The sequence below is a fragment of the Pipistrellus kuhlii genome, unplaced genomic scaffold (genome assembly GCF_014108245.1).
Source record: "Pipistrellus kuhlii isolate mPipKuh1 unplaced genomic scaffold, mPipKuh1.p scaffold_m20_p_1, whole genome shotgun sequence".
Lineage (NCBI taxonomy): Eukaryota > Metazoa > Chordata > Mammalia > Chiroptera > Vespertilionidae > Pipistrellus > Pipistrellus kuhlii.
This window is the reverse complement of record NW_023425404.1, coordinates 60,826,949-60,842,975: the sequence shown is the minus strand read 5'-3', so window position 1 is coordinate 60,842,975 and position 16,027 is coordinate 60,826,949. Positions and strand designations below refer to the sequence as shown.

At 38.6% G+C, this 16,027-nt stretch overlaps 2 protein-coding genes across 3 annotated transcripts in view; both read right to left on the bottom strand.

The window, feature by feature from the left end:
• Positions 1 to 1,358: 1,358 nt before the first annotated feature.
• The window catches only part of LOC118724380 (ribonuclease 4-like), a 58,535-nt gene continuing 43,866 nt past the window's right edge, over positions 1,359 to 16,027 (bottom strand). For both annotated transcript variants that reach the window (XM_036447592.2, XM_045583992.1), the window contains one exon: positions 1,359 to 2,585. In XM_036447592.2, coding sequence (XP_036303485.1) covers positions 2,142 to 2,579 — 438 coding nt within the window. In that variant the 5' untranslated portion in view covers positions 2,580 to 2,585 and the 3' untranslated portion in view covers positions 1,359 to 2,141. The remainder of the gene's footprint in view (positions 2,586 to 16,027) is intronic.
• ANG (angiogenin) lies at positions 10,287 to 10,880 on the bottom strand. Its single transcript, XM_036447405.2, has one exon. The coding sequence runs from the start codon at positions 10,878 to 10,880 to the stop codon at positions 10,389 to 10,391; it is 492 nt and encodes a 163-aa protein (XP_036303298.1). The 3' UTR covers positions 10,287 to 10,388.

Below are 16,027 nucleotides of genomic sequence, written 5' to 3'. Positions count from 1 at the left end.
AGGAAGAAGATAAAGATAAAAATTATGAACAACAAATACGTAACTATCAACAAGCGAATCCAATAACCAAGGAAATTTTTTTAAAAATCTGATTAACAATATTAACTGGTGAATATAATAGAATCAGAGGTATGGAATGGGAGCGAACTGACGATTCTTGGGGAAAAGGGGAGAGGGGGATTTGGGAAGAGACTGAACATAAACTGTGCACCTATGGATGAGGACAATGGGGAGTGGGGAAAGGGCAGAGGGTGGGGTGGGAACATGGTGGAGGAGAGCAATGGAGGGGGGGGGGAATAAACATTTTTAATAATATGAACAATAAAAAAAAAAGACTGGATTATTTTAAGCAAGGACACCTTCATTTAGGGGAAGGCAGAGGGTCTTATCAGCCATATTAATTCACCAATGCTGATCAGGTAATTCTAAATTGATTGGTTTAAAATTTCACCCATGGAAGAAGCTGAAATTTGGTTAGTTATTAAGTTTTAGTTTGGTGACATGGAATAGCAAAAATAATCCACAATTTTATTTATGAACTAGAGGTCTAGGTCACCAAATCTGTACACCGGTATGTTTGTTATCAGCTGCTGGCTGCCGATTACCGACCAGGTACTCTCTTCCTTCCCCCAGCCGCATGCTGCTGCAGGCCAGGGCCTCCTTCCCTTGCCCCATCTGGCCCTATCCCCTGGTCAAACTCCCGGTCCAGAGGACAATTTGCATACTACTCTTTTATTATATAGGATTTTCATGCCTAGGATTTTTTTTTAACTTTACAATGGTGTGAAAGTTACATGTAGTCAGAAGAAACAGGTGGCTAAGCTATGATGTTCAGTAGTGTTGAAAAGAATGGAGTAGGAAGCAATCCAAAATGGGGTCACTTTCGGTAATCATGTGAAGTTACAGATAGGTGAATTATCTTGATTGTAGTGATTCTTCCACAATGCATATGTACTAGTATACTGAATGAGGTTGCACACCTTAAATATAAACAATGTATATTTGCTTTAATTCAAATATTTTCAGTTTAGTCCTTTCATGTGCACACACACACACACACACACACACACACTCACATACATACTTCCATTTTTAGCTGCTAGTGTCTTCATACACCTCTGTTCTCCAATTTGTTTCTAAATAATCAAAGGGAAAAGGGAAGGGTGTAATAATTGTCTTTAGTAAATGACACAAATATTTCTGTGTCATGGTCATTGATCCAATAGGTTTTAATCATGGACCAGTTTATGAAGGTATGAAGCTGTTTGTTCAAGTTTATAAACTAGAAAAGAATTAAAAGAAGATAAAAGAAAAGAAATCCAACAAAGAATCATAGCACCATCTTATCAGATATCTGTAGTTTGAGTTCTTTATTACAAAGAAAACATGAAAAATCTTTCCAGTCAGGAAGAGAGAGTTTGTCTTAATGATCTAGTACATTGTTAATATTCTGACTTACTACTATGATTCAAAAGTGTGTGAAGAGAAAACGCAAGTTCCTGTATGATTTCTTAATCTTATTAGAGACAAACATAACAAGGTTGCCAAATTATACAGACAGGGCTCTCATTTTTCCAGTTCATATTTCTAAATGTTTAATGCTTGCCCCAACAGCTGACTTTTGAGAATATTAAAAAGCAGTTACTTTTAAAGCACTCCCTGTCATGAAGTAGGCAAAGCCTTGGATTAGTAGCCAGTTGAAATGGATTTTTTTAATGGATTTTTTTGTATCAACTTTCCCACATCTTCATGTTCTTTAGCAAATCCTTTAACTTTGGGCCCCTTTTGTAACAACATGAACATCACAGGGGTGCGGTGGTATTAAAATTAGATAACGGAGATGGAAATACTTTAAAATATGTGAAATGTTATATCATACATATAATAACAAAATTCCAGAGGATAGGATTTGAGAGAGCTAAGCTGAGCAGTATTTTAAAAGGAAGCAGATTTTATAGAAAATTTTATTCAAGAAAGCCCCATTGCATTATACATTTATGTCTCCATTTCTCTTTGATGCATTTAACAGAATGGATTATATAGAGAAAAAGAAGTAGACATAGCTCAAATGCATTACTCATTGCTATTGAAGGAGTAAGTAAAAGGTCAACCACAGGGCCATAACTGTTTCAGGATAGCATCTATCCATCAAAGTACACAGGCACCAGGGGTTTACCATTACAGGCGATGATAACATCCCTAGAGCTGCTCCTGCCCTGATATCTGCAGTTTCCGGGGGAACCTCCTGTAAGCTTGCAGTCTGTGACTCTCATTCCACCCTTATGGCAGTTCATCTTGCCATTCTTGCACCGGATATCGGAGTGCCTACAGATGTTGTTAATGGCCTCGAGACCTGCATGGATGAAGGTGTTGAATTTCTTGCACGTAGGCCTCATCATCCCCTGTGTTTGCATCATCTTGTTGCAGTACGAACTGGTGCCACCTCTCTGTTTAGTGTCCACATGTTGCCGTTGGAATCGTTGGTACATGGACTGGCCATAAGAGGGCTGCACCAGCCCCAGCCCCAGCAGGGTCACCAACAAGAGCAGAAGCAATGAAAGGGTCTTCTGGAGAGCCATCACTGCCTGGGGAGAAAGGAAGATAACAAGTGGGCACCAGAGAGAGGTGGTGAGAATGGCAAGTTGATATTTCCTCAACTCTATAGTCTACTCTTTCCTCCCCATTTCGCTGCTCACAACTTTTCCAAAGAGTAAAAAGTTTGCAAATGTGATCTTCTCTGAAAGCAAGAGCTTTTCTCTCAAAGAGAGATGGTGCTGTAGCCAGTACAATGACTCAGGGCAGGGACTGAAAAGGTGGAAGCCCAGGTGTATATGTCCCTTATGGCCAGGGTGTGAAAAGGCAGATCTAAATGATACTGGAGTTGTCTGTAACTTGAGAAAATTCTCTACTCATGTGATTTCTAAAGAGTGTTCAGTTCCCTGGAGAGGCTGATTCCCAAAGATTTGGATAGACAGGATATGCCAATAAGTTTGTGAACTAGTTTTAATTCCTGACATCTGGATTAAAGAAGGTGTAGGAAAAAGGAGAGAGTAATCTTTAGGGTTAGCCTTTCCTCTCATGTGTCTATTCTTTTTTTTAATTAAAAACAAATTATAGTTGATATACTGTACTATGGGTATACTATGTACTGATTTATATAGCTTAAGAAGTAGTCACCACATAAGTCTAGCACCCATATGACACCATACAACATTATTACAACATTATTGACTGTATTTCCTTGGCATCCCGATGGCTATTTTTAAAACTGGCCATTTGTACTTTTTTTTTAAATTGATTTTATACAGAGAGGAAGGGAGAGAGATAGTTAGAAACATCTTGCACACCCCCTACTGGGGATATGCCCGCAACCAAGGTACATGCCCTTGACCCGAATCGAACCCGGGACCCTTCAGTCCCAAAGCCGACGCTCTATCCATTGAGCCAAACCAGTCCCGGCTGTACTTTTTAATTCCTTCACCTTTTCACCTAGTTGACATTCTTTTAATGGTATTAAAATCAAGATTTTTTTGAAATCTTGCTAATCCTATTTTTTTAAAAATAACAACAAAACAACAACAACAATAAAAACAGAGTATCCAGCAAAAATGCTCTAAAGATAGTAAATATTGGTTGAATGAACTAAGAGACAAAACAAGGGAACTAGTGAATGAATGAAACAAAATGGCTTTGGAATTGACTGACAAAAGAAAATTTAAAAATAAATCTCAATATCACAATTGCCACAAAAGAGGACTCGACTGTCTTTTTTCCTTGCTGATATGCACAACCAAAAACTAGACCCTGGTGATATACTCCATCATCAAACATGTATCCTTGATGCCTTGTCTGTCTTGTCAGTAGCAGTTGCTAGCTTTCTGTTGTCTCTACTTGCAGAATCCTTTTGTTGGCGCTTTTGGCAGTGGAAAATAAACATATGTTGAATAGAGTTTAAAAACAACACAAATGGGAGAAGCCAAGATGCTGGCATAGGTAAACATCTAAACCGCTGCCTCTCACAACAATTTCAAAACTACAACTAAAAGACAAAATGGACATCATCCAGAACCACAGGAAGGCTGGCTGAGTGGAAATTCTACAACTAGAAGGAAAGAGAGAAGCACACTGAGACTCACAGGAGCTTCAGGAGACAGAGTTACTAAGACATGTGTATGTGGAGAGGACTGGCAACTGAGTGTGCGGCTGGCTTTCTCAAGTGGGAGGGAGACAAAAGCTCCCAACTATTCCGACCTCCAATTCAAGTAAGACTCTGGGGACCCAGATTTATATGGGGTGAAACTGTACTGTCAGGAATGAAAAAGGCACACTGAGACTCAGAGGAACTGCAGAAGGCAGAGGTACTGAGGGGCACACGTGAAGAGGGAGTGCAATTGAGTACACAGCTGGCTTTCTCAAGCAAGAGGGAGACAAAAGCTCCCAACTGCACTGAACTCCAGTTCTGGGTGAGAGTCTGGGGACCCAGACTCATTTGGGGAGAAACTGGACTGTCTGGCAGTGGGTGGAACTCAAGAGTAGCTTTCTCTCAGAGGACACTGAGACACAGGGGCTTATTAGGGCAGGGCTGAAGGGAACCCAATGCAGTCTTCTCTGCCCTGAGACTCTGCCCCATCCAAGCTGAGCACAGAGGCTTTTGCAATTTCTTTCCCATAAGGGTGTCTCCAGCACAGAAATTCTCCCAGTGTAGATACAGCTGATCTCACAGCCAGTTGACCTGGAGGTCAATTTCTCCCAGTGATATCATCATAAAAAAACTTAACTACAACAAGACTGTGCACACAGCCCACAAAGGGGTGCACCAAGAGTGTGTACCTCATTTAACTGGGGAGGCTGAGCCACTGGGTCCTACAGAACACCTACCACACAAAGCCACTCTATCAACTCAGGGAAGCAGCCAAAATGTGGAGACAAAGAAACAAATCACAAATTAAAGAAATGGAGAAAAGCAAATGACTGAATATAGAGTTCAAAACCTCAGTTTTTAAAGTTTTTCAATAATTTTCTAGAAAAGGATGATAAATTTAGTAAGACCCTCAATGATATGAAAAAGGACCAACTAAAAATTAAGCATACACTGACTGAAATAAAAAAATATTATACAAAGATCTAATAACAGAGTAGAGGAACACAAAAATCATGTCAAAGATTTGAAATACAAAAAGAAACAAAGGACACTCAGCCAGAAAAGCAAAAAGCAAAAATAATTTAAAAATATGAAGATAGAGTAAGAAGCCTCTGGGACAACTTCAAGCGTACCAACATCAGAATTATGGGGGGTGCCAGAAGAAGAGAGAGAGCAAGATACTAAAAACCTATTTGAAGAAATAATGACTGAAAACTTCCCCCACCTGGTGAAAGAAATAGACTTACAAGTCCAAGAAGCACAGAGAACGTCAAACAAAAGGAATTCAAAGAGGACCACACCAGGACACATTATAATTAAAATGCCAAGGGCAAAATACAAAGAGAGAATCTTGAAAGCTGGAATAGAAAAACAGTTAGTTACCTACAAGGGAGTACCCATATGACTGTCAGCTGATTTCTCAACAGTAACCATGCCGGCCAGATGGGAGTGGCAAGAAATATAAAAGTGATGAATAACAAGAATCTACAACCAAGAGTACTCTACCCAGCAAAGCTATCATTCAGAATTGAAGGGCAGATAAAGAGCTTCACAGATAAGAAAAAGCTAAAGAAGTTTATCACTACCACACCAGTATTATACGAAATGCTGAAAGGTATTTTTTTAAAATATATTTTATTGATTTTCTTACAGAGATGAAGGGAGAGAGATAGAGAGCTAGAAACATCGATGAGAGAGAAACATCGACCAGCTGCCTCTTGCACACCCCCCACTGGGGATGTGCCCGCAACCAAGGCACATGCTCTTGACCGGAATCAAACCTGGGACCCTTCAGTCCGCAGACCAATGCTCTACCGCTGAGCCAAACCGGTTTTGGCTGAAAGGTATTTTTTAAGAAGAGGAAGAGGAAGGAGAAGAAAAGGTAAAGATAAAAATTATGAACAACAAATACATATATTATCAACAAGTGAATCTAAAAATCAAGTGAATAAGAAAAATCTGATGAACAGAATAAACTGGTGAATATAATAGAATCAGGGGCATAGAAATGAAGTGGACTTACAATTCTCAAGGGGAAAGGCAAGTGGAGGGTGCAAGAAGACTTAACAAATTTGTACACCTATGGATGAGGACAGTGGGGGGTGAGGGGGTTAAGGGCAGATGGTGAGGTGGGAACTGGGTGGAGGGAAGCTATGGGAGGGAGAAAGAGGAACAATTGTAACAATCTGAACAATAAAGATTTATTAAATTTAAAAAATAAAAATAAAAACAACACAAATCAGAGACACAACAAAGAAAGCATTGCCATATAGTGTCAGAACGTTGCTTTTGTTGACCGAGTAGAGAAAGATACCAAGACCTATCTGAGTCTAAAATTAGTGCTTTTTCACATCTTCTGCAGCCTTTCTGTTTCCACTTCCCAAATATTCAGGATACTCAAAACATTTATGTTCAGAGTTTCTTCTCTCTAGCAACAGAGTTTAATCAGGGGTGGAATAAGGTAAGAGTGGAAGTGGGAATCCCTCACCAACACCAACTAGTTAGATGCTGCCATCTGATGGTCACTCTCGCGATTGGCATGAACTCATGAACTGTGATTCTCCTTGACCCTGGCATTGAGGCAGGGCTGACTCACTAGAGCAGTGATTTTCAACCTCTTTCATATCATGGCACACATAAACTAATCATTAAATTCTGTAGCACACCAAAAAAAATATATCATTTGTTAATCTGACAAAATAAATAGCTATAACTTTGATTCATTCACACCAGGCAGCTATTGTGCTGGTTGTCATATTTTAATTTGACAACCTAAGAGAAAAGAAGTCAGTGCTCCTGACTAAATAGTCAGTATTGCATGTTTTAAAAATTCTTGCAGCGCAGAAACCGGTTTGGCTCAGTGGATAGAGTGTTGGCCTGCAGACTTGGGGGTCCCAGGTTCGATTCTGGTCAAGGGCATGTATCTTGGTTGTGGGCACATCCCCAGTGGTGGGTGTGCAGGAGGCAGCTATTGATGTTTCTGTCTCGTCGATGTTTCTAGCTCTCTATCTCTCTTCCTTTCTCTCTGTAAAAAATCAATAACATATATATATATATATATTTTTAAATTCTTGCAGCATACCAGTTGAAAATTGCTGTACTAGAGCAAATAAAATTAATCTCTGACTCTACAGGAAATGAGCAGCCCAAAACAGAAAGGACAGTTTTTTGAGAGTCATACAGGACCATTTCTACATATGTAGTTCATGGGATGATCATAGCTAAAGTCCTGTTTGATATATATATGGGTACTACTGCCCTCTGTTTTCAAAAATGCTGCTTCATGATGGCAGGTCACACTGTCTGGGTGACTGAAATGGCTGATGAGGGATCTGCATACCAGTTTCTAACATACCTTCATTCTCTACAATGCTATCTCCTATAGTCACAGCCACATTTTGCTTGTATACAAAAAACTGGAAAGCTCTAGGTCACATTTCAGTGCCTATAGCTATAGATATGAGATATGGACTTAGGAAGAGAGAGAAGGAAACAGTTGTGGGAACAAGAGTGGCATGAAGAAAAGATGCTTGATTAACTCCTCATCTTAAGACTAATGAAGGTACACTTAGCACTTGGATCATAGCTTCATCACAACAATGTACTTTGGGTTATTTTCCCCAAATCTGATCTTGCATGGTTAATCTTGCACTTCTTATTTTTCCTGGGACTGTCTAACTTTTTCTCATGCTGCTTCTTGGTGACCAAGATATGATTTAGAAAGATAACTGGCTACAGAGAAGATCTAAACTATTCATGCAAGAGCAAATCCACAGCCTCTGCCACAATAACAAACTGATTTAATAAGCCATCAACATATATTTGCCAACAAGTTCAATGTAGCCATCAATGAGTGTATCTCAGGACTCTAGCTGGAACAGAAAATGAATTGATTCCCAAACCATTCCAACACATACTTTTTGGTCAGAGCTTGTCCAAAAAGCTTCCTCCACTTTGCCACATTGATTCTCAATAAGAACTTCTTTTGATATTGTGATCCCAAAGAACTAGCTCTGCCACTTTAACTACATGATCTTGGGAAAATTACTTAACCTCACTCAGCGTTATTCCTCATTAGTGTGTATAATAATACTACCTACATCTTAGGGATGTTATGTGGAATAAATTATAAAATCAGTGTTAAGTGCTTATCCTAATGCCAGGTACATGGTAAGTTCTCAGTAAGTGTTGGCAATGATCACTTTTGCAACTTCCATTTTTCTTTATTTCCTTTGCTTGCTTCAGTCTGGATAAAATTATTCTCCTCTCCCTTACTGTATAAAGTATCTGTATTCCTTCAAAATTAGAAGGCTGTTTTTTAGTTGAAATATCTCAGCTACTAGAATTTATGCTGTGTCTGTACAGAAATTTTTCCTTTTCACATTTGTGGAATTCTCTTCCTTGCATATCACCATCTTCGAAGGGCTTGGGCATTTGAGGGTTTTGTTTTCTTTTCCTTGCAAAGTTGACCAGCACTTCAATTCCTCAAATGATTCACTTGAGATACAGACTGACTTGCCTGTCACATGACATTTCATTTTATGCAGCTTTAGGTTGTGAGGGAACAAGAGACCCAGAGCAAAAAGTGCTACGATTGGCTATCCAACTGCTAGTTTCATCAGCAAGTCAGCAAGCAATCCCTTCCATTGCCATGTGATTTCTTAGGAAATAGTCCTTTGCCCTAATGCCAGAGCAGAGAATGCAATGATAATACTCTAAGCAGGTTTTTGGAGAAGATATGTGTTTTCACAGCTATGGCACACTCAATATAATAATGACCCATACTGTGGCCTGCATTATAAAGGCCTGGAGTAGGTCAATGATCTCTATGGAAGAGAAAATATTCCAAATATTCTACCAAAATCTAGACCTTTCTTACTTGCTAAGCAGTTTATTTATTTGTATATTTTAAATAAGGCAAATTTTCTATTAGGAGAGATTTGGAAAACTCTTATTCCTACTTTCTTAGGAAATGATAGTGATATCAAGTTGTTAAAATAGGTTAAGTTAAGGAAGAAAGATTCATGTGCTGAGTGTGCAACAGTAATTTACTTTCCCAATTCTTCCTGCGTAACTTTAAATGCTTTCAGTGAGACTGGGCTCTCCCAGGTGGCACCTAGACTCAGATTTATAACCTGGTATTGGAAAAGCAAGGCTTTGGGCCCATTTCAGGACAACATAGGCAGCTGGAGAGGGCACCATTGTGAATGCCATGACCAGCACAGTCATATGTTCTCAAAGCAGCAAAACTAGTGATTCATAACTTTAATTTATTAACAACCACTTTAAAAATAAAATATTCAGGCACCTATTGATAGACATTAGGTAAGGGGAAGTTAACCATTAAATCTGTGAATTCATTAGTATATTTTATAAAGAAATGGTATATTCACCTAAGTATGTGTTTCATTGAAAACAAATCTAGATGAAGAAGAATAAGTGATAAGCTTGGAATCTTTCTATAAATTCCCAAAGACCTCACAGTTGCCTGACATCTGTTGATAAAGTAAAACATACAGGAGAAAAAAATGAAAAGTAATCAAATTTTTTAACTTTTATATGAAATAACCATAAGAATACCCTGGAAATAGTCTAGTCAAAGAAACTCAAAATTACCTCCTGCCTAAGACAAGCAGTGGATACCAGGAGTGAATGTGTGTGTATGGGGGGGGGGGGGGAGGGTGTGTTGGTATATATATATGAGAGAGAGAGAGAGAGAGAGAGAGAGAGAGAGAGAGAGAGAGAGAGAGAGGAAGAGAGAGAGAGAGACAGGAAAAAAGAAAGACTAAGAGAGAGAGAGATAGAGAGTTTAATTAATCTGATGGTATTTAGTTTTAAACACTACTCCTTTTAGTTTGACTTTTGTAAAAAGTAAAATTGGCTTATTTGACAGTAAGAACAATTTGCCTCTCATGAAAATTTTGCTTGGCAGCCATGAGCCCTGGAATTTCCCAGCTCTCTCTGTAAGATGAATTTAAAATCCATCCTTCCACTCACAGGAAGGGAAGTCTACCTCCTTATTGACTGAGAAGGCATTAACTGACAGGGAAAGGGCATTTGTATCCCATGCCATCCTCCCCGGGGGCAGCTGAGTAAAGAAAATGGATAATAATCAATGGGCCAAAAATTAATGAGAAGATTTTTATTCTTATTGATTTCAGAGACATTTTTATTTATTAACATATTGTAAAATAGAAAACAAAAGATCCAGGCAGCTCATTTTCTGGGCCCCTGACAATGAATGTAGTCACCACTGTTTGGGAGTATGTGGGGAAGTGCCAGGAATGGAGAGCAGAACGAACTTGGGGCCACTGACCTGCTGGTTATGGATGGTAAAAGGATTCATCAAAGGGGCAGGCAAACCATGTTCACAGGCAACAACTATGTCTCTGGATCCTGATGTGGCTCTGTACTGACAGGGAGGCCAGGGGTCCCTCTTTATGCCTGCAAGTAGGACCTGGAAAGGAGACCTGCTTATTCTGAATTTTTTTCTGTAAGGCATTCCATTCTCATCTTCACAGATGACCTTGATGTTGTTACTGGTGTCTTTGCAGAGTGAAGTCAGCCCTCCTTTCCTCATTATGGTTTCACAGTATCTGCCATTGCGGCCACTTGGATTGGCAACATAGTGCTGGGCCACAAAGTGTCTGTTCCTGCTGTCATTCTGAGCCAGGATCAGTGGGGTCTGACCCAGACCCAGTATGAAGATCAGCAACAGGGGACCCAGGCCCATCATCATCTCTACTAACAAAAAATCCTGCTAAGGGAAAAAGGTATGCCGGGCAAATTAAGCTAAAAAGGCAAATTAGGCTAAAAGCACAGGGCATCATGAGTCAGGTACCCTCTGTCACCTAAATTGCATATTTTCTTTTCCCACTAATCTCACATTTCTTGTCAAGCCATTCCTTTGGAAAATCAATCTAAAAATTTCCTGAACACAACTTCCAGTCCCAAACATTCTTTTCTATCCCTTAAGACTCATTGAGTACTTACTTACCTTTTTGTCAGTCAAAGCTTTACAATTTCCATTCATACTTTAATTCATTTATTAATTAATTGAATAACAAACATTATATGAGCTCCTCTGGCTACAAGGCACTGTATTAGGCCCTGGCACACAGAGACCATTAGGACAGACCCACATCCTCTCTAAAGGGAGATATAGCATCCATGTGGAAGGAATGGGAGCTCCAGTTCACTGAGATGAGACAGCAAGATAGGAGACATATAAAAGAATGAACTTTGAAAAAATTACGTTTAATTTATGAGAGCGAGAGCGAGAGCGAGAGCGAGAGCGAGAGAGAGAGAGAGAGAGAGAGAGAGACCTTTTTGGTTGCTTCCTATTGGCACCCAGACCAGAGATCAAACCAACACCTGGGGTTTGATCTGACCAGGAATCAAGTCAGCAATCCCAGCAACCTTTGGTGCATGGAATGATGCTCAAACAACTGAGCTATACTGACTAAAGAGGTCAAAGAAAGACTTCCAATGAACCCTAAACCCAGGAAAGGGTGAATCAGAGGATTGTTAAAGTCAGATTCCAGGTATTCAAGTTAATAAACCAGCTGGCTATAAGGAGATCAGTTGAGAGCAATTTTGCCCTGAGGTGAAGGGGCACAGACCTAACTCCTCAAGAATTAGTTGGTTTGTGGCTAAAGGTGGAATTATTGTGTATTATTTAGAAAAGATAGAGAGGAGCATGGAAAAATCAATGCAATTCCTGGAAGTGGGTTTGGGGTCATCTTTTACAGAAGACTGCAGAATGAAGTTTCAAGCTTATTCTTAGGAACAATGTGGATTATTCTCAGAAAATATTTTCTAGTTTCCCTATATATATACATAGACTGTTATACAACAGGCATATGATGTTACTATGTGATAAAAAAAACAAACAAACAAACAAACAAAAAAAGCAAACAACTCTTCAATTTTGGCCTATTGGCTAAGATCAAGTGTAAAAAACAACCTCTTCAGAACTTTTGCTCAAGCTGAAGGCTTTATAATTGGCTGTAATGATTTCTTAACATCTTACTGAAAAAGAGAAAAAGCCCTAGCCAGTTTGGCTCAGTGAATATGGTGTCAGCCTATGAACCAAAGAACTGTTTTGATTCAGGTCAAGGGCCTGTGCCTAGGTTGCAGACTCCTTCCTGGCCAGAGTCCTGATTAGCTTCCTACAGCAGCCAATCAATGAATGTGTTTCTCTCACATCAATATTTCTCTTTCTTTCCCTCTCTTCCACTCTCTCTAAAAAAAAATCAATAGAAAAAATATCCTTGGTTGAGGATTTTAACATTAAATAAATAAAGTATTTTTTTTAAATAATAAGGAAGAGAACAGAATTGTTACTATCATCTCTCAAGAGTTTTCAGTCTACAGTGTAGAACTCACACTTCCCAGGGGCAGTATCACAGTCAAATAAACCCATAAAATAAATATAATGCTTCTTCCTGGAATATGATAGCTATTAAAATTGAATTAAACAAGTATAGATTATAACAAAATGGAAAACAAATTTCTTATGAACTTTTAAAACTTTATGTGTTAAGAAATGTGAAGATTTGAGAACAAAACTAGAAAAAGAAAACATACCCAGAAGACTAAAAACTATTTGGTGTTTGTAGCAAGAGGTTTCTGACAATATCTTTAGTTCTTTGGAGAAAAATTAAAGAACATTCAGAACCTTTAAAAACTGTCATATCTTCCCCCACATTATATTAAATCTATGTGAGTATTCCCATATTCAATAATAAAAGTGACTTTTCACTATAAGTTGGAAACTGATTGTTACAATTTTACTTTTCAAATGGTTTGTGAATGAGCAACTTATTTACTTTATGATTGGCTATGATTTCTTAGCAACCATGACACTTAATGAGAAATTCTTACAATGGCAGAAAAAATTGGACATTCAATTTATTCTTAAGTGTGATGTGATTCATATAAATCCTAAATAAAACAAATGGTACATTTTAATAGACATTAAATTAATTAGTAATCTTTATTTTGTACTTTCCTAACACAATCAAAATTATTTTCATGTAAAATATTTTTATATCCTTAAAGATACCACAAATTCTAGCACTAAGCCTTTAGTATTATTAAACAGCCCTTGGATAATGTCTGTGAATCTAGAAAAACCAGGAAATCCAAAGTTCTGATGGTTTCATGGGAAAATGTGTGAGAGAGTAAACAAAGTGAACAACACTCTTTTTCATCATCATTTGGCATTGATACACTTTATCTGATTCATAATAATGTTACACAAATTTGGCACACTGATCAAGAACACCAAATTATACACTAAGAAAAATGTTGTTCATTCCACAATACTGAAATAAATAACAGATAGAAAAATTTCCATTAGGAACATCAATTATAATTTGTAATAGAATCAAGTGAAAACATGTTCTTGGAACTTGAGCAAAAATGTGGTACAAGACTGAAGAGAGAGAAGCCAGTCCTAAAAGAATAAGAAGTATTCAAACATGACCACTGCTTCAACACAGCTGCTGGCCTGCCATGCTCCCCATTTGCCAAGCTCTTAACATTTACTCTGTTTTTTAGTCTTCTGGGTGTGCTTTCTTTTTCTAGCTTTGTGGAAGACCTCATCAAAGCTTTATTGATTTGGATTCATTTAGGTCTCTTATTCTTCAATAGATAAATATTGTCTTCTAAGGTTCTCAAGATGGAACAGGACCTTAGGGTGACCAAGTCAACACCTCTCTGCCTGGGGCCAGAAACCCAGAGTTCAACATCAGAAGTAGAGCCAGAGCTGTAGTAGCCAAAAGAGTCATTAGGTGGCAGTGGTGGACACACATGTTGCCAACATCTTCCATGAGGTAGTGAAGACCATGGGTCCTTGTAAGATGTGCCAGTGCTCTACAGATTGTGGGGACATCTTTGTTCAAAGAAGATAGTGTGAGCTGCTGGGCCTGTCTAGAGTCTGTGCAATACTCTGTGCTCAGTTATTGAGACCAAGGACACCCCAGTAAATACAAGTGTCAAAGCAAAAGTCACAAAGATCAAGTAGATATATCTATTGCAAATTTCCACGGGTGCCATTTTTAAGAAGTTATCCAATCACCTGTCTCCTTGTCAGTGTTTCCTAGTGCACACTGTACAGGAGGTTAGAGCCCATGTTATTCACCTTGAATCACAGTAGACCCTCAATTTTTAAAAAAAAAATTTAATGATTGACTTCATTTTCCTCTCCAGGCGTAAGTTTGTTCATATATGGAATGAGAGAGTTCCCAACTCTAAATTATGAAAAAGTCTAGTGGAATTACAGAGACAAGTTTGTATAAGTTTAGTTGATAGTAGAAGGCACCTTGTGAAATAAATAGATAACAAGGAGACCTGAGACTCAATCTCACTGAGATGTATCATTTCTTAAGGTTCAGCGGATAAGGAAAGCCCACAGACCACCTCTAATTAAGGCCCTGAACTGATACCACACTGAGGCTTCACATCTTTCAAAGCCACTTGCTGGTGGAGGTTGAAGCCTCCCATCCCAGTCTGGAGAGGTAAAGGAAAATCTTTGTTTCTAGCTTGCAGAATTTGCTCATTAATTCTGTAAGAACTTAGCTAAATTTGCTCAGGCGTATTGTAATCTTGAATCCCTAAGACATCCAGAAACCAAAGCCCAGTAGGTACACACCATGGCCACCAGTTTCTAATATCTGCTCCCCTCTCCCCCTCCACCCTCACAACTGGCTCATTCATATATTCAATCCTAAATTTCCCCCAAAGAGGTGAAATGATTTTGACAGAAAACAAGTATAAGACAGATTATTTGTGCTACTGAAGTGAATCTGCCTAGGTCAAGGGTTTAGAGCTTCATATCTGGGGTCAAACTCACTCACACAAAACCTTCCATATTCAAGCACATAACTGTCAGTCAGCTTTTTGTCAGTGAAATATGTCCTCACTGTTCTTCAGACTAACTTGATCATATCTCAAACCCATCCTTTAATCTTTATAAGAATGAATATTCTCTTCTTCTCTATACAGGCAATGTTTGGTATTCAAGAGATTTGTCCAACTTTACATACCAGGGACTTAACTTACAGTCTATGATGAGTAACTATGGTTTTAATTTCCATACATGGAGCTTCACACTTTTATGTATTCTAAGATAATATCCCTCATATCAGAAAGCATAATACCCAATGCATACTCTCCTTGTATCTCGTTTCCTTCTTCTTCCCTTCAACCTGCCAATGTACCTTCTTTTGATCTTGGATGTGTTCCAATTGGCTCATAAAGAGCAATAAAAACTTTTTAAGTAAAAAAAAAAAAAAATTAGTAGAGAAGATTAGAAGAAAAAGACTAAAAGCTTTCTTTTTGTTTCTTTTCTTGCTCTCCCACATTTAATGCCTGTTCCTTGGGGGCATTCTGATGCCCTCCAGCAAATGGCTTCCCCAGGACTTTGGGGATTTTATCACAATTCAGGAATCCCTTCTAACCCTTCACTTGCTCCCAGTCTCACTAATCTCCCTTCATCCACAGACATATAGACAATCCCAAAAGAATTCTGCTTTCATTTTAAACTTTAGAATCTGGTTCATTTTTTCTTAGTTCATAAATTGGGCCCATAGGCTTTAAAGGGGAAAAGTTGTTTCATTGAAATCCCTAAATGCCTAAAAATAACATGTATATATTTTAAAAATACAGCAATAGATTACCCAGCGGTGAGAATCTTACAAAAATCTGGAAGAGTGGCTCCAACTGAAGATCCTTTTCAGCTCTTTGTTCCCGGAGATGGGTTCCAGCTGTGTGCACTGGATGCCTCTGGTTCTGATTATATAGCGATCTAATGAACTGGGTGGGGAAACTAGTCACTAATCCTGGCAGAGATAAGGCAAACAAGGAAATTCACCTTTTTCT